This window comes from Antennarius striatus, chromosome 6 (genome assembly GCF_040054535.1).
Source record: "Antennarius striatus isolate MH-2024 chromosome 6, ASM4005453v1, whole genome shotgun sequence".
In the NCBI taxonomy this organism is placed as follows: Eukaryota; Metazoa; Chordata; class Actinopteri; order Lophiiformes; family Antennariidae; genus Antennarius; species Antennarius striatus.
The window spans coordinates 10,275,934-10,294,905 of NC_090781.1; the positions used below are offsets into that span (position 1 = coordinate 10,275,934).

At 37.7% G+C, this 18,972-nt stretch overlaps 1 protein-coding gene across 1 annotated transcript; it reads right to left on the reverse strand.

Moving 5' to 3' along the window:
* Positions 1-688: 688 nt before the first annotated feature.
* On the reverse strand, positions 689-11,253 carry jam3a (junctional adhesion molecule 3a). The gene is made up of 9 exons (XM_068317563.1): positions 11,056-11,253; positions 5,752-5,823; positions 5,533-5,646; positions 5,161-5,313; positions 4,162-4,364; positions 2,991-3,090; positions 2,021-2,150; positions 1,871-1,922; positions 689-1,783 (listed from the first exon to the last, which is right to left on the reverse strand). The coding sequence occupies exons 1-9, from the start codon at positions 11,102-11,104 to the stop codon at positions 1,748-1,750; spliced, it is 909 nt and encodes a 302-aa protein (XP_068173664.1). The 5' UTR covers positions 11,105-11,253; the 3' UTR covers positions 689-1,747.
* Between the last annotated feature and the right edge of the window lie 7,719 nt (positions 11,254-18,972).

The following is an 18,972-nucleotide window of genomic DNA, read 5'->3' on the forward strand; positions in this document are numbered from 1 at the left end:
TTCCCCCGCCTCACACCTGAAGTCAGCTGGGATAGGCTCCAGCTCCCAGTGACAGTGACCCACAACAACGGATAAAGCAGTGATAAGAAAATGGATGGATGGATATTTAAGTGTGTGTGTGTGTATATATATTCATTCATTCATTTTCATGTACCGCCGCTGTATCCACTGTAGTGGGTCATGGGCAGCAGGAGCCTATCCCAGCTGGCAGAGGGCGTGAAGTGGGGGACACTCCGGGCACGACGCCAGTGCACTGCGGAGCCACATACAAAGACAAAGAAACATGCACACACACACTCACTCCTATGGGCAATTTTGGGACCGGCCAGTCAACCTGAAGCGCATGCTTTTGGAGGTGGGAGGAAGCCGGAGAACCCGGAGAGAACCCACACCGACACTGGGAGAGCATGCAAACTCTGCATAGAGCGGGACTTGAACCCAGACCCGCCGTGTTGTGAGGCGGCAGCGCTAACCACTGCACCACCGTGCCGCCCTGTGTACATATATATATATATATACAGTATATATATATATATATATATATATATATATATATATATATATATATATATATATATAACTTTAAAATATTTTTAACTTTCATTTTTTAACTTTCAGTATATCAAATATTTTACTGAAAGTAAAGTAAAATTCTCTAACATGAAATACTTGAGTCTCCACATTTTAACAGTTCAAATTTATTTAATAGTAACAAAATAACAAGAACAGAATGCATTAATATCAAATGAACAGTAGACATTTTATAACAGTTCCTGAGTTGTTACACAAATCTAACGTTGTATACTAATGTTGGAAATGACAGGCTCAACACTGCAGAAATACACTGAACAGTAAATACTGTAAATTTATTTTTTTTATGTTTTATTGCATATTTACAATAAGGTATGGTGTGCAATGTATGTAAATTAAAAGATCAAAAAATGTAGATAATTATGTACAATACATGAGTCAAAACTGGACAATATGTCCAATGCTCACTGAAGCACAAAGGTCACTTATACACAGAAACATCACTCTAAAAATCATACATTACCACCTTTATAGTACATAATGACTTTGCAGCATAGTGGGATATATTGTATGGTATTCAAATTCAGGGACTACTTGTCTATACTTACATACCGTAAATATAAGAGGCTGATAAATTGTGCCTTACGAATCTAAACTCACCAGCCTTTTACACTGCTGCTTATTGCAGTTATAACTACAATACATCCCAAAAAAATGTTTGTCTCCCACATGAAAGGACATAAGAACATGTCAGTATAAGAACAAAAATGCCGAACATTATTTTTCTAAAACAATTTCAGTAACAATTTGGTTAAGTAAAAATTTTAAAAGTTATAAAAGAGAATTTGTCCAAAAACTAGAAGAAAAATTGCCTCCTGCAATGTTTGCAATGACAGCATGAACCAAATATGAAATTTCACAGCTTTGACATTGTTGTTTTGTTTTATAATAAAAAATTATGCTGGAAAATTAAACAACTGATGAAAAAGAAAACATTTGGTTTATAATGACTGATGGTATTGTGTTATTAAAAAAAACATGAGACGGAGCTACAAAATGATAATGAAATTACTTTGGCAAGTTGGTTTGTTTGATCTTCATGTGCATCAGAGAATAATGTGCCATGTTACGCCTCAAACTTCACCACAATGAGCAAAACTGTATCAAGTTAACAGATTAGCCTTCAGATTTTGTCTTGAATCCTTTTTATTGTCTGTCAAATGATGAATGAAGACTTGTGGCGAAAATGCCCCTGTGAGAAGCAGAGAAATTGAAAATAAATATGCAAAACAAGTTCCTTTGCTCACAGAGAGACATGCATTGATGACAGGTTTGTTACCTCATCTGCTTCACCGTAGTCAACACCGTCAGTCTGTGCTGGCCAGTTGTAGCTGAAACACAGCAAATAACAGGAATATCAAAATGTAACTCCTTCACAGACTGAAGATGCAAACAAAATACTTATTTCATACTTAAACTTCACACTCACTTGTTTTCGTTGTGACCCTTTTTGTGGAAGCAGCCGCGCTTGAAGGAGTGACAAATAGAAGCAGTCAAACAGATGAATATAGTCACTGCACCGCATGATTTGAGGAAAAGCCCAAGAATGTCAACATCATCTGCAACAGAAAACAAAGATCAGTTTAGAGGTAACAACAGTCAGAGTGTAGTGTCATTTGTCTGTACGTGTTATTTGCCTGTTTTCTGTATATGTATAGCTATAAAATGAACATAAAACTTTGATAACTCAATTGCATATCATATCCAACAGATTTAAATAAAACAGGCAATGAAAGATATGTTTATCTGGTATTCTGTACATTATATTTACATGATTAATACAAGAAAAGTCAATGACTGCGAATAGACTCAAATGTTTATAAAACAATACAGCAAAATGAACAGAATTTCTTCAAGCAAATCTGATTGTGGAAGACCCCCAGCAAGTACACTTAGCCTAAAATACAGTTATTAAATAGAACGCCTGAAAATGTGAAGATATCTGCTCCACTCCTCTTCCTCTATTGTCTTCTGATTTTTATCAGCTGCAAATTAAAATGTGTGATTGTTGATTTTTTTCTCATGAACATGGTTTAAAACAGGATTGTCTATAAGATCTCTCATTTCCACCTGTTGGGTGTGTTGTTCTTCTTCGGACAGGTTGTCTGATCTCATTATCCGCCTGTTTCCATCTATTGATTGTTCTAGTACATTGATCCCTACAGGAGGAAGTGCAGGACTTTTTGTTCTCTTAATATATTTCACCATCAGTTTGCATTTGACAAATCACCCACTAGAAAATCTAGATTTGTCATTCAAATGCAACTACCATACTTTATAAAGTATATTCTCACGTTTTCATGTAAATCTGCTAGTTTTGGCATCACCAACCACACACATTACCAGCATACAGAATTGTTTTTTAGAAACTCTCCAAACTGAGACATGTAGACACTTACAGACTTCCATCATTTGCGCGGGACACTGAGCATATCCAGCATCATTCTTGGCCTGGCAGAAGTACTCCCCAGCGTCCTCCTTCCTCACTCGTCGAAATTTCTGAGGAGATATTTTTAGAAATGTTTCAGCGCAGTGACATATTGCATTGTCAACAAAATGCTAAAAGGAAGTTTGGCTGTCGTTATATTCTTACCCTTTCGTGTTGTGAGAGATGACAGCATGGGCCTGAACTGTGTTTATTGGCATGGATAAACTGCTACCATGTGTCAGACTTTTAGCCAGTTAATGTGTCTTTGATGTAAACTATAAGCAGAACACATTCGCTTTGCAACATTATTTTGATTTCATTTGCCAGTTTTTTATATGGCATCATCTCTTAATGTCTTTACATGTATGAATTCTTCTTGCTGCTACTCAGTCACCCTATGGTAATGGTCTTATTCAAAGGAAGCTCTTCACATTCATATTAGAGAAACTCTAATTTAGTCATTTCAATGTAAAATAGTCCCACTTATAAAATGTCAGCCAACTATTTCCTCCACATTTGTCTGGGACAGAGTTTAATACAGGGAGAAAAGGTAGACATCTAATTATATTGTAGCCCATCCATCCATCCATCCATCCATCCATCCATCCATCCATCCATCCATCCATCCATCCATCCATCTATCCATCAATCCATCCATCTTCTTGCAGATGAGATGATTGTAATTATTTACAAGTGCTCATCTGCCTTCTTGATCTGCTGGAGCCTATCCCAGCTTGCTACTGGTGAAAGGCAGGGTACACTCCAAATGAGATGAGAGCTCATCGTGGGGCCACACGAAAGACAATGAAACACACACACACTCATACCCACCCCTAAAAACGATTTGGTGTAATCAATTCATCATAGCTGCATGTTTTGGAAGGTATGAGGAAGCCAGAGAACCCGGAAAGAACCCACACAGACACAATGACAACATACTGTACAAACTCTGCAGAGAAAGGAATCGAACCTTCTTGCTGTGAGGCAACAGTGCTACCCACTTTACTGCCTAAGTTGTCGTTATAACAGTAAGTACTTCTTGTTGCAATGCTTTTAAATGATATTGAAACAGATGTTATAACGGAGAGTAAATGTTTGTAATTTGCTACCAGCAGACACTGTTCTACTGCAGCATTTCTTACCAGTCCTCCAGTGTCAGCATTGATGCTGTAGGAGGAGTTGATGAACTTCAGACTGTTTTTGGGGTCCAGAGGAAGTTCTTCATTGTTGTGGAACCAGCGGTACTGAGGAGCCGGGAAACCCTCATTCTCCAGACACCTCAGCTCGGTTGATGTTCCAACCGTGACCGCCTCCGGCACGCTGCACCGCGGCACCACAGGTTTCACTGCACACAAAACCTTTATTAATGACTAATGTCTTATTATTTTTGTATCTATTTGGTTTATGTGTTATGTCCAAGTAAAAGCTATTTAGCTGAACCTGGATTCAATCGAGAAATAGTTTATTGGTTTGTTTTTTTGCCAAGACAAGACGAAACAGATGGATTGATAATCCTGTCATTTTTGTTCTTTACATTCAAAGATAAATATATATATATATATATATATATATATATATATATATATATATATATATATATATTTATCTTTGAATATATATATATTCATATATATATATATATACACTGTGTGTATATATATATATATATATATATATATATACAGTATATATATATATTTTTTTATATATATATATATATATATATATATATATATATATATATAATTAAGGTCGCATAGAGGGTGGAAACAACAAAATAAAATTAAAAAAAAAAGAAGACATATTTAAAACATATTTAAGATGAACTTTAAATTAGAGGGGATGTAAATTTGCTCTCTTTTGGACCAACAGATTTGATGCGTAAACCTGCACCTGCATAAATGTCTTATCCTAAGCTAAACTGATGTAGCTGATGTACCTAGCTATACTTTTAGTATTAGACTGTTCGATTTTGTCATCTAAGTTATGGCAAATATGCCTCTTCCTGAAAATGCCTGACTATTCCTTCAAAAGTTATATAAAAACCTCAAAATTCTTGAAACACAAAAGACATTTGAGTTCTGTTCTGTAAATGTGTCGGAAGTCTCAACCAACATAGCCTACAATGTATCTCACCACACCTCTCACTGCAAGACTAATAAGTATTTCATCGAAGTCCCTTTGATCGTCAATAGCGGCCACCTCGCAGCGGTACTCTGCGGTGTCCGAGCGAGTGGTGTTGAAGATCAGGATGTTCGCTGGCTCTCTGAGCTGAGCTCTGTGCTCCAAGTCCCCTTTAGAGAGACAAAACACACAATACAATTGCTCATTCACACACACACAGCGTAACTTCACAGTCGAGAAGGAAAACAAAGTCATTGCCAAGTTCTTTCAAGGTTCCATTCATTCAGCTAAGTCCTGAGGCATCACTTTGAAATGCTTTGGTCTAACCTTCTGATGTGGTTCTTTTTTATTTTATTTTTTTAAGAAAAGGCAGTTTCCATTTGGTTTACCTGATATCTTGCTTTGAAAGTACACATAACTGGGGACGCCATTCTTAATCTTCTTCCATTCAATCCTGGGGTTGTTTGTTGAGATTGATTCTATCAAACAGGTCAGTTCAATGGCTGTGAAGAAAAGGCAAAGAGCTGAAAAAAAGCCGTCACAATTGAAGAGGAAGCATCCTAAATGAAAAGCTAATTTAAACAGGTTGAAGGTTTCCAACTACTTACGCTCAAACTCGTTCGCCCACACAATCTTGTCTGTAGTTCGGAGGATTACCGAAAGAGATAATGGAATGTGACCTACAAAAAAAAAGATCTAAATGTTGAGTAAGCCTGATGGCACACAAACATTTTCATTAGCACACATTATCAATTGGGCATGTTGCCTAAAGAACAGGATTACAGTGACAAATCTAAAACCTCTCAGAGCGCATGAGGGACTGGGGACTAATTTAGACTCAACATATCTTCACGTCTATGTTTAAGAACACCTGGAAATAATGGGACATCTTTTTCATGTGCATTCATCTGTAATGTGTGCCGCATCAGGATTTATTTGGATCCTTTATGGAGCGTGGTAACAATCTATTTGCTGATGGCATTGTGAAAGACAGAGCAGCTCATAAATGTTATGTTGGACAGCCAGTCTTTTATTGTTTGGGCTTTATTGTATCCTTCTGCATGTTAAGTAAGAGCCTGAGTTTAAAGTGCTGACTCTCAGCTTCCAGCTCTGTGTTTGCGCTTCTTGTCGTACCCTGGAGAGCAAGTGTAGGAAGAATGTGACACAGGGTCCTGCTGGGACCGAACATTTTTGGGAGGAAGAAGACGTAGGAAGATAAAAGGAGGAAGATGTAGCACACAAATGAGATGGAATATACAGTATGGTCCTTCAGCGAGACTTTATAGAACAAAGTTCTATAAATGTAGAGGTTTTTGTCTAATTCAAGCAGCACAAAGCAGAAGAAGATATAAGATGCCGCTCTGCTTAAACTGGGTTTTGTGCTCATAACTTTTGACAACAGGGTGATATTACGAGTCGGCAACACATAGAAGAGCTTGTGAGCAGAGCAGCATGGGCAATAATAATAGTAATAAAAAATCATAAATTAAAAATATCTTTTAAATTATGTATTTTTTAGTTCATTTGGTGTTTTAAATGTTTTTCAGGTCCATAGAAGCTGAGTCAAATCCTTACCGGACTTTAGTGGAATAAAACTTGCAGGACGTGGGATCAAAAACCTATTTTTTGAGACAAAATTCTCTCATTTAGTTCACTTCTCTTACCAGGCTATACTTGTCCTTCCACAAAATATTTTTCTTTTTTCAGTGAGAAATACTGTGTAATATCTCTTTATTTTCAATCCCAGTCAAGCAAAACTGTCTCTAAAATGACAGAGAGGTGAAAAAAACGGAGACAAGGCTCTCAGACGCAATGAGGTTGTCGGATTTCTTTAAAAAACAAACGTGACCTTAGATCACGGGCATCTGCTTCCCTCGTTCACTAGTTCGGCTGACACTGCCTCTGAGGAGCAGCTAGCTGGCCGATGATGTGTCACTCTGACATTAATTTGCCCAACATATACATTCATACATTCGTAACAAGACAGCACATTGCTTCTATTCTTTCTACTTAGTTTGGTTGTTCTGATTGTGAAAGCAAATTTGTGACTACTTCGTGCTCCGGTTTGTAGAATAAATAATTCATCAAGATCCCCCAAACAAAACAAATCAGACACACAAAAATAGCTCAACATTGGGAATGTGCTTATATTCCATATTTAATCATTCGTCTTGGTTCCCCTCAGGCGCAAACAACACATGAGATATAGTTATTTTAAGTTCCTCGCTTGAGTGCACTCCTTTAAGCAATCGGTGTTATTTCCTAAATGTCAGATTTTAATGGCAAGTGGCATAATTCACAAGACTTTCTTCTTCTACATTTGGGCCAGCAGAGTTGTGTTTAAAGTGGAAAATCATCCGTAAAGGAGCAACAACAGTTTAAAGAAATGAAAATTACATACAATTGTGAATGTGCACATTATTGCACAATGGGCATGATTTAAAATGCTCTGGGTAAATGCACATTATCCCACCTTCCAGTGGTGCGCGATACTCAATCTATTGTATCTGTGCCACGCAAATGTGACAATTACTGGGTACACATGCGACTAACAGCACCCATGCTGAGTAATGAAGGTGCTTCTGCTCCCAGTGGTGGCATAAAGAAAGGCTTTAAATGAAGGATGATAATTATCCGAGCGGGCCTTGAATCCTGGCAGACATCCCCTTCTGTTTGCCCAGAGGCACAGTTCCTATCTCTGGAGATGCCTCCTCCAAGCCGTCTCGCCGCCACAGCCTAACCCTGAGATGTACAGAGGGGAGCGTATAGCTGAAGAGATGAAAACATGGGTCCTGACAAAGCATCCGGTCATACAAGCACAGCTCCGCTGATCTCCCTGATGAGATCTGACTCCCAGGTCTCAGCTTCCGTCTCTGTTGCTGACTTTCCCACCCAGGATATCAGGAGGTATTTTTAGCCCAGCTATGACTGGACATCCTGAGAGACAGCGTTAGGATGGACAGGGAATGGGTGTTAAAATTCTCTGTGAACTGTTTCAACATACAGCGGAGAATGTATGGGTGGCTTAAGCTGCAGTACAGGAGGCAGCAATCTGCTTCACTGAGAAATGTCATTTCTGGGGATTAAGACATTCGTCGGAACCTAATTCATCCAAAGTATTACATTACAGAAAACAACTATCAACTCATTCCAGTGATGGCGTGTAATGTGTTTATACTAAATCTAAAGTAATCTAATTATGTTTAGCTGAAGTTTGTTTTTGTGAAGCACTCCAGAACGCTGATAAAAAGTCTTTGAGGTGACCTTTGCTGCGTGTCACTCTCCCTTCTCTCCTCTAACTGGTTGAGCATTTCCAAAAAAAAATAAACACACAAGAAAAGGAAGACAAAAACCACATCTTCTGTCATTTCTAGATGGAATAATTAATAACTGATGACATGGTTAAAAGTTGGATGTTGATATGTTGATATGCGGGACAAAAGTAAAAATGTAGTGTAGAAATGCACAACCAGGACATTAAAAATAGGCCGTGGGAAGGAAAAGAACAAGTGAATTAGCATGACAATGTGCATCCAATTAATAATTCCCGTTTGGATTAAAAGCAGTCGTGCAACAATGGTTAGTCCCCGTATGACATAATGTAGACAGAATAGAAGACATTGTTTTTGAATTATGGAAATAATCTCAGCAAATGCTGGAAAGCAAACACATGCTCACGTTTAATCCCTCTGTTGTTGTAATGCATAGACAAAGTAAGTCTATGGTCTGTACTGAGAGAAATGTGTTCTTTAAAAGCCACATTTTGCAATCCTCTTATGCACAAAACGCGAAAACAACTACCCATCCCTTTCCTCGCAAAAAACGTTAAACCAGTGGATCTATAAAAAGCCCTTTTCCCAGACATTCCAGTGCAGTTGCTGAAAATATGCTGAAGGCGCTGTTAGCTGCGAGCAGCACAGACAGACCAGGGACCAGCGGGATTCACAGAATACTGGGTTGACCATGCAATGATAACTAATGACTCCAATAGACAATCTTGTCATAAACTCACAAGGGAAATTTTAGAACGGAATATGTGAACATTCCACGATCTGATTTAATACCAGTAAAGATAAAGTTTCCAACCTGCAGGATCTCACAGTGAATAAGAAACAATACAATGTGGGTCCTTGAAGTTTTAAATGTACGTCCAGCTCAAATTTTGGAGGAATAAATATGACATCAACTGAATGTTTTTTAATGGAGAGAAGCCATTAAGAACATTGACTCTGGGATATAAATATTTCACTCAGTTTAAACTAGGCTGCAGCCAGATAGTAGGCTAACTGCTGTTGTCTCAGTAGGTATTTTCATAATTAATAGTTTTTAAAATGCAGATGAATCTCTGTCCTCTCATATTAAAGACTTGCCCTTGTCATACATGCTAAATTAATATGTTTGTTTTGGTTAATTAAAACAAGCAATTTAAATGCATTTTCTTGTACTGTGGGAAATCACAATCTGACATCTTATAAGCAAAGCTGAATTTAAAATACTGGCAATAACAAAAATACAGCGTACACATTTTACTAGTAATAAAGTCAGTGTGGAAAAACATTTTACTGACAAGCTACGCAAAGGAAAAGGCTTTCAAATGTCTTAATTCAAAATCACACACTGGGAAGGAAGAAAAAAAAATCCTTAACTGTGTCTTGATTTGAACTAAATTATTTAAATGCAGGCACCAATGTTCCAACTTATATGAAGCATGAATTAAACAGTATTCAAAACCGATTGTTATTCATGACTGAGGGCCCCAGGCCAGAATTTTAAATCATCAACGTGAATCTATATCATGAGATACAGTACATTTATGCACTGCATCAATAACATCAGAGTCTTACAGCCAAAACACACAGAACGTCACACACTTTTCATGTTGGCTGCCGAGTCCTTTGATATTTCTGCTTGCAGAGACGACATGGGTGAAAGGTTCAACACTCACTGATGCAATCTGCCATTTGGAAATGAGCCGCTCCACTGCCAGTTTTCACCCAGCAGCAGGGTGACCGGACACTAAGTGCACACTGGGATGACCACAGTATATCACCCAGCACCAGCTGCATTGATCCACCCAAAAGCTCCAGCTGTTGCTGCACAGGCATGATGAAGCATGTCATCTTCACCACGTGACCCTGACTCCTCATCCTCAGCAGCATCAATCACCACTTGATCACTAAAAGTCGATACATGCCCTCTTATAAAACCCACCGCTTTGATGGGATTCGAGCTGGTTGCAGACATTCCATATTAAAAAAAAAAAAATATATATATATATATATATATATATATATATATATATAATCTGCACATGTCTGTGGTTCTGCTGCATGAACAAGATGCACTATAATTTTTGATGATGTTGCAGGTCTGTGATTGTCTGGTACCCTGTATTCCACACTGACACGTCACGTCCCCTTCCCATATATTGCATTTTCTGTCGCCCCAGGTAATGTTTGCTTTGTTTTCATGACGAGATTTTACACACAAGTCGCTTCTTGACATCAGTTAATGTGGAGCTCCTGTTAAAAAAAAAAAAAATCCCCACAGTAAAGGAATTAATCCAAAGTGAACGCAAAAAACCTAAGCTTCCTAATCTGTTGTGGACGTGTTTAGTTAGCAAAGCGTGGTGTTAATAACACGTTTAAACGTGAAGGACGCTCCTACCACTACGTCATTTTACGGGTTTGTTCCACACAGCAGCTACGTAACGTTACGGCTGATGGAGAGAAAAAACTCCACCGATAAAAACACATGAAAACAAGCCTTCAATAATGACCTCAACCTGTTCACGTCAAGCTAACGGATGGTTTCTAGCGTTAGCACTGGCAGCTCCATCACAGCTGTAGATTAAGTAGATTTAATCCCGTTAAATGGAGGAACAGCTGCGCGGAAAAGGAGAAATAACTCACCTAAGCTGGTGTAAAGAACGAAACACGCCACGAGTCGCACAATCGCCATCTTGCAGGGTTTTCACGCATCGGTTGCGGGAACACAGCTCACACTCAGCGGTACCTCTGAGAGGTATGAGGACGGAGGCAGAACACTGGTGGATGTTGCCATCGACGAGTTTCCATAGCTACGAGCCATAGGCCTGACCCTGAACGCTGTCTGACAGGCGCTGGGCGGAGCCAAATGGGTACTCCGCCCACAAAGTTCTAGGGATTTATCCAACTATGTAGGTACAAAACGTTATCACTTCATCACAGAACACTCTCGAAGAAAATCCTGAGTCTGAGTTTAGTGTTAAGGATGCTAAAAGTGCGGATAGGCTCACTGTAAAAAAAAAAAGTTTTACCCATCACAAATTACCCAGATTCAGACTAACATCTTCAAAATGTTAGTTGTTGTGTTATTCAAGTGATTAGTAGTAGTAAATCCACGAGACTGGAGCCATGAAATGTTTTTGTGTATGATGTAACGCTAAATAACCGATACACAAGTCTCAATACACCTTCAAGAATCAACCTGACCTGAATGAATAACAGTCTACACCAGCATCGATACACCTTCCAATTAACCAAATAATAATTTGTAGCTATTTTTTAAGAAATGTTCTTAAAGTAAAGCTGCCCAAAAATTGTAGTAGAATATTAGGTATAATTTTCCCCTGGGAAGTACATGTATTCATTTTCATAAGGCTGAAATTCAGAAATTAAGAACTAGGACCAGAAATTAATAGTCAGTATTGAGGGTAATTTCCCAGATTTATCACACCTCTAAACATGATGTGGGACCGTTTTTGTTTTCATGTTTAAATGAGTTGAAAGAATAAGTGAATTTTGTAAGGCAATGGTCATTTACTGATCATATAGTACATGTATATACAGTCACATGCACACTGTTACCAATAAATGAATTCTCTCTGGGAGATTTTTTTTTTTTTTTTTGCTTTGGAGAGAGGTGATCAAACCACAAGAAAATTATTATGCTTGAGTCCAAATACTCTGTATATGCAGTATAATCTTAAGACTGAATATGTCATATGACAATTTGTGATTACAACTAGGCTAGTTTTCCATTTTGTTTTTGGCTCCTTCAAACAAGACAAATAAATTAAAAGGTCTGAATCAGAGAAAGTCAAAATCTAGCTGTCAAAATGATGCTGCCTGATAAAACTAACAACGTAGATATTATATATAATTATTACAAAGGGATCAGGGATCGAGATGGATCATCACTTATCGATCTCCACAGTCCTTTGGAACTTTCCTCATTATCAACCTATTATCAGAACAAACATCACGGTATAATTTGTTGTTTGAAAACAACAACATAAATGAGGAAATGAACAGGTATTTGGCAATCGACAGTATAACCTACTGAAGCCTCAGTAATCTGGTCTGTGTCTGATCACAAATTTCCCCACTGTGGGACAGTAAAGGTTTATTATTATTATTATTATTATTATTATTATTATTATTATTATTATTATTATTATTATTATTATTATTATTATTATTATTATTATTATTATTATTATTATTATTAACGTCACTCGAATTTAAGTTATAGCGACTTTAAATGTAGTTCTATTAATTAAACAGCAGGTGGCAGCATAAAACCGGACAATATTATAACCAGGAGGGCACCAGACATCAGACAACAGCAGCTTTTTATGCAATATTAACAATGATATTCATGGAGTGATGTGCGGTCAGGGGAGGCAGGTGAGACACGGCCTCACCTGCCATCATGAAAGAAAAAAAACAAGGAAAATTCAAAAAATAAATTAAACGGTTATATTTATCCAGTGATGTGTATTATAAAGTTATTTAAGTTGAACATCACCAAAATCGCAGAATTTTCACATTTACCGCTGAAATACTGAGCAGAGATCTGCGGTGAGGCACCAGCCAGCTGAGCCTCATCATTGATTGCACAATGATTCGGCTTGCTGTGCTATGCTATACAGTGAGACCGTAATGCTATCTCTCTATATGTCGCTATTAAAATGTTCAAACACTTTTGCTATATGAGCTAAATTTCCATAGTTTAGCTAATGTATATAATTTAATAACACAATGTGTTTTTCTTTTCAATAACTGCATGTGCGTAAAGTCTTTCTTGAGTTGAGCGGTCCTGAAACCGCTGGGAAAAGGCACGAAGTGAGGCACGCAGTTCTCCTGCCTCATGATAGGGGGCGCTGGTGATCCCAGAGATTCTTCTTGGGACTCCTCTGCCGCAGAATAACTGACAGCAAGCTACAATCTATACTCAGCAAGTCAAGTGCAGCCATTCGTTTTTTCCGCTCGCCTTGCCTTACTATAAAAATGGAAGATTACATATTTTTCGACACTTTTGTTCAGAAGGAGCTGCGCACAGACTTCATGTAGAAGTAAAGTCAGTGCCTCACCAGCCATGAACCTCACTGCATTCATGTTATATGTTGTCATTTAGTTCTTAAGTAAATCTATAATTTTATAAGGAGTAGACATATAATTAATGCATTGTGATTGTATTATGCCAGAATACAATTTCTAGTTATTGTACACGCATTCTCTTGGCGGAAGTGCGCTACGTTCTGTTAGTCTCAGACTTCCGTGAGACACAGTCGATAAGAGTGTGGGTCACACAGATAGAAGGTGGTTTAGTATCAGTATGGGGAGGGTTCATAAACGTTTAAGTTACAGTAAATGATAAAACAAATATTTCATCACTCATCACTCAAATTCGTTTATCGTGTGTGGTTCTTGGAACGCATTAACTGCGAGGAATAACTGCACACTGTATACTTTTTTAGGTACAAATATCTAAAACCTGATGATATATAGTCACAAAACAAAAAGCAACATTTTCAGGAAGCCAGAGACACAAAAATGTGTATGTCAGGGTAAGATGTTGAATTCAGGGTGTCGCGGGATGTTGCAGTCTCTGATTGCCTTGTTGATCGGTGTTGCTAGGCAATCGTCCTGTCCTCTGTTTCAGGGCCCCTCTTGGCAGTTCTTATTCCTGATTCTCAAAGAAACACGACTGCACAGTAATACTAGTAAAACATAATAAGTTAATTGCTTTTTTCTTTTCTGAGAACAATCTCAAGGTTGAGTTTGGATGTTTTCATGCAGGAAAAAAAAAATTGTTCAATGAGGTTGGTGACGCCATTGCAACATAGTGAGTTATATCACTTATGAAATTACGCTTTCATTTCCTGTGTTACACTGGCCTTGATTGAGCGAGTGACTGTTTCACTGGCTGTATATCTTTAGATATATGAAGATTTCACCACAGTTGCTTTCAGATTTAATATCCACTCATCTATTGAGTCTGAAGCCGAAGCTGAAGCTCCTGTGAGCTGCGTGAGATGCTCGGTGCTGAAATAAGTACAGGATATGAACGAATATCACCACGTATTTTTATGCAAAATCTATGGCAAATTTATTTCACACGAAAGAGATTTATAATGCTCATTTATAATGTGGCACTAAGCTAACGAATAATGGTTCACATATTTTTTTCAATAAGAATTGACATTTAAAGTTAATCAAGATATTGTCTCTGCACTCCAGGAATTGTTAGTTTCTAGTTTTACTAGTACAGACATAAAGAACATGATTCTTGCAGGATATAATGTACTGTTTATGAAAACATTGCACGTCTACATGCTTATTATACACTTCAACCATGTTGACTGAATATAAGACACTCAAATGCCTAAAAATTAAAAAAGGATTTTCTTCTCTTAAGTTATCTTTCAGTCTCTTTTTCCTAATGCTGACCTTCTGGATTCAATCAGTATTTTTGCAGTTTGTTTTTGTTACTGCAGAGAGTTCTGCAATAACTTTCTTGTCTAAATTCAAAATGGTAGGGAAAATGATGAACACATGGTGTGACAACATGACTTTGCAAACTTAAAACACAAGTTTTAACATATTCTTTATTGTAAAATATTTTCACAACATTGGCTGGATTTCTGGCCTTCTGTGCTCCACAATAAACAACATTTACGTGACAGATATAACAATTTAAAATGGATTTGGTTGTGACTTGTGATTCCAAAAGGCCCTAATGCTAAATTAGATGTATATTGGTCATACCGTAAATATAACTATATGTGAACATTGAACTAAAGCTTGGATGTTGTTAGGACCCTGAACCACATCTTAGTTTGATAAATGCTCTTTTAAAGACATTTCCTTCCCTCTGCAACTTATTGTTCCTCTCTATGAGATTACTAGCGCCATTATTCAACATTTTAGCTGTTTCCTGCACCCCAATGTAAAATACGTGCATGCTACTTTCTGTTTCTGGTCTTTATAGTTTTATTCTCCATCGTGAAGATTGTGACTGACACACATTCGGCTGCAGCTTTCATTAAAAAGCTGCAGCCGGCGAGTGCCAGCTGGGCTTCTCAGAGCAGGAGAGGGATTTTAAGAAGCAGCTTAGGTTCAGATAGAGAGGTGGCTCTAAAATTCCCATATAGTGGTCTGATGGGAAAGAAGGAGAGAAAAAGTTTTATGTCGTGGTGGTTGAGTGACGGAGAAAGAATTGACTTGGACATTCTTCCATTGAGGTGGGATTGAGGTCATCAAGCCCTACCTTATTGAAGGAAGCTAAAACTTTTGTCTGCAATAATTAAGCACTGTAAGTTGAAACATTTCCCAGCTAGTTAGCAGGAAGGATTCAGAATTTACAAATAGAAACCCTTTGTCATACAGGATTCATCATGATGTTGCCAGCAGGCTGGATTATTGAAATGTCGTTTTTGCCTGTCGTACTAAAACGTTTAGAAAGCTGCAGCTCATTCATTTAGGTATATCAAATAGTTTATATTAGATCACATGAACTACATTATACTGTACGTTATATTGCCTCTATTGTAAAAATACTGCAAGTATATGACACTTATTAAAACAGGGGCTACTTTGCTCCATAATAACAATATCACTATGGATACTAAGAGAATATTTTGTTGATCACACTTAAGTTTTTTTACAGTTTAACTTTCCTTGTATACAGTATATTTAAATTATGCTTTCAATTAGGACAAATATTTAAACATAAATCTTGAGTTGCACATCCTTTTTCAAAATTGAAAAACCTACCTTTTTATAACCCAATTTCATGTTGTGAAACCACTTCAAAGAAATTGGTCAACAGTCAGTAAAAGTCAACCTGTCAGGTCCAGATAGACATTAACTGTCTGCCAACAATCAGTCCAAATCCATGTAGAGCCTGTTGTTCTCATAAATCTGTGCTGAGTCACTTTTAGCTGAGGAGGTGCAGGTGGGGTCAACGTGTCCCCAAAGCAAAACTTGCAAACAAGTAGAGGAAATAGTGGATTTATTGGAAAAGGAGCTTAAAGTACTGTAATTAATTTGGCATGAGCCATCGACCATACACTTCAGCCTCACGCATACCGCATGTATCTATTTTATACGATTGTGTAAGTCCTGCTTTCAAGGCTCATTTTGGAGCTGCTCATCTTTTCCTTTGCTTTGTGATTTTGGAGGCAGAGACATTTAAGTGTGATTACTGTAGAACTAAATCAGGCTGTGAGTGAGTTAACATAATCACTGAGTACAGCTGTTAGCAGGTAATCAGAGAGTAACTCTCTCCCAGAAACAGTCCAACCTCCGTATTAATCACGTTGGAGAAGCTGGCTGATCGGCTGATTCACCAAAGAAAGTTTCTCCTCACTCACTAGAAATTTGATTGAAAGTTTGTGGTATATGGAATTTTCATGATGTTATGATCCTGTTTATTTGATCAGTTAAAGTAAAGAGACAGATATAAAACAAAAATCTGACCACCATAAATGTCACATGACATGAATAGGGTGTAAATCATTTTACACAATCAGTCATTAGCATGTCCCCTGCTGTAATCCTCCTCCTCATAGACTGGTGCAGTCTTCATCGTGTGGGATGGCAGCCCACTCTTCATTTGGAGCTGCTTGGTTTTCTCATTACTCTGAAACATATCTTCAGTGTAACTCCTCCATCGCTCAGCCACCATGATTTAAAACTATAAATAGACGTGTTTTCATGTTTTCTCTTTGCATACAAGATGCTGCCTACGGAGTTTCAGAGAGGCTAAATGACAGTCAGAAGCTATTTAGGACATTTAAAAAAAAAAAAAAGTAGAGCAGAAAGCGATGCTACAGCTCAATTAGCACTGTGGTATTAATAGTTTTCACAAGCGAGCTGAAAAGCACCCTGATTCTACAGGAGGAATGTGATGACATCAGTGTGATAAAAGATAGCAGGCACCTTTAGGTTGAGGTTTTCTGCTTCATTTTCACTTCCATGCTCCTGTTGCCTGAAATATTAATAACTGGATGCATTGAACCAATAATGGAAACTATTTCTGGTGGTAATGTTTCACCTGTAGTGAAATATGTGAAGCCACTGCAGCCATGCATTTAACTTCCAGCTAAATTCGACTCAACCTCGTGTTTGAGCATTGAGTTAATGTCTGGTGCAGCACTTTAAAAGAGAGAGCTGAATCGGTGTGAAAATAGTCAGAGAGAAATCAATAGACATTATTTGACTGCAACAGAGCCAGATTTTTTGCATCTGGGACACTTGCAAATGCAGTATAAGAACAGAGGGCCAAGAAAAGTGTTGTCCTTTGAAGGACAGTGTTTATTGAATATTATTTCAACATAATAAAATTGAAAAGTAACAATTCTAAAGTACAGGAAGCACCCAGAGAGCACATTTCACCAGCAACACTACAGTCACTCAAATCTGAATGATTGGAAATTAGTTTCAGAAACAAAACCCATTAACACGGGTTAGAAATGGTCATACTTGTGTGTGTGTGTGTGTGTGTGTGTGTGTGTGTGTGTGTGTGTGTGTGTGTGTGTGTGTGTGTGTGTGTGTTTGTGTGTGTGCATAATCCTCACATCTTCATTGAATGAGGTGTTCATCCCTTGTTTTGTCATAGCGTCACCAACAGTAGTGATGTCATCATGATGATGTCGCTTTTCACTTCGAAAATGATTTACTGACCCTGGAGAACTAGAAATAGTACCAGGAATCATACGTTTATGAGTTATCAGCAAAAAATTCATCTGAATAACTGTGACTGAATCTTCTCCCCTACGTATTCATGCAATTGTCATGTGTTCTCCGTGACCCTGCTGCGGCGGATGAAGGGGCAGAAAATGGATGGAGGGATGGATGTCATGTGTTCTCTTCTCTCTGTTGACATATCTGACCCAAGGATTATTCCCACCCTCGAAATATCTGTTTTGATCCCCTTCTGAAACCAATTACTCTTAGAGATGGAACTTCAAGAGTTGTCCACAGCTGAATATTTTTATTTTGTCTAGCCTGGTGGGATTTTTGATGATAAGAGCAAAATGTTAAAATACGCTTTATCTTACAATGATTAAGGAAGTGAAAACCTGTCCAGAATCAGCATCTGTTCACAAGTCATCCTCAAAACTTAGTAGTTTTGTTTTTAGGCCCAAATCCAGTCTTACAAACAGTTTCATCAATATCTTTTGCTAAAGTTTTGTGGTATCTTATAAACAAGCAATTACATCAGGTTGATAAAACAACCTTTCCAATTCTCATTGGAACAAGAAACAAACAGAATCACAAACTAATTTTTCAATGTCTAGTTTGACAAGTTTCAGTGCCTTAAATTGTCACTGGCATCTCATATTATACAATTATGATACAATACAAGTGGTTCCTCATTTTGATAGCAGCCAAACACATTCTTATACACACAGACTACAGGTTTTTTTTTTTTTAATCTCACTCATGTCATCTGAAATGTATTCATTCCCTTCAACAGCACTGCCTTAAACATGAGGATCTTTTCTTGAATCTCATCTCATCAAAATGACATCACTAAATAGACATTAACATCACCTA

What these genes read in the sequence shown, in the direction of transcription:
- jam3a (XM_068317563.1), bottom strand. Translation starts at nt 11,104, where the DNA reads ATGGCGATTGTGCGACTCGTGGCGTGTTTCGTTCTTTACACCAGCTTA. An exon ending in CTTTCAAAGCAAGATATCAG is followed by an intron (nt 5,314 to 5,532) that starts GTAAACCAAATG and finishes GTCTCTCTAAAG; the next exon opens with GGGACTTGGAGCACAGAGCT. An exon ending in ACTACGGTGAAGCAGATGAG is followed by an intron (nt 1,784 to 1,870) that starts GTAACAAACCTG and finishes TGCTTCTCACAG; the next exon opens with GGGCATTTTCGCCACAAGTC.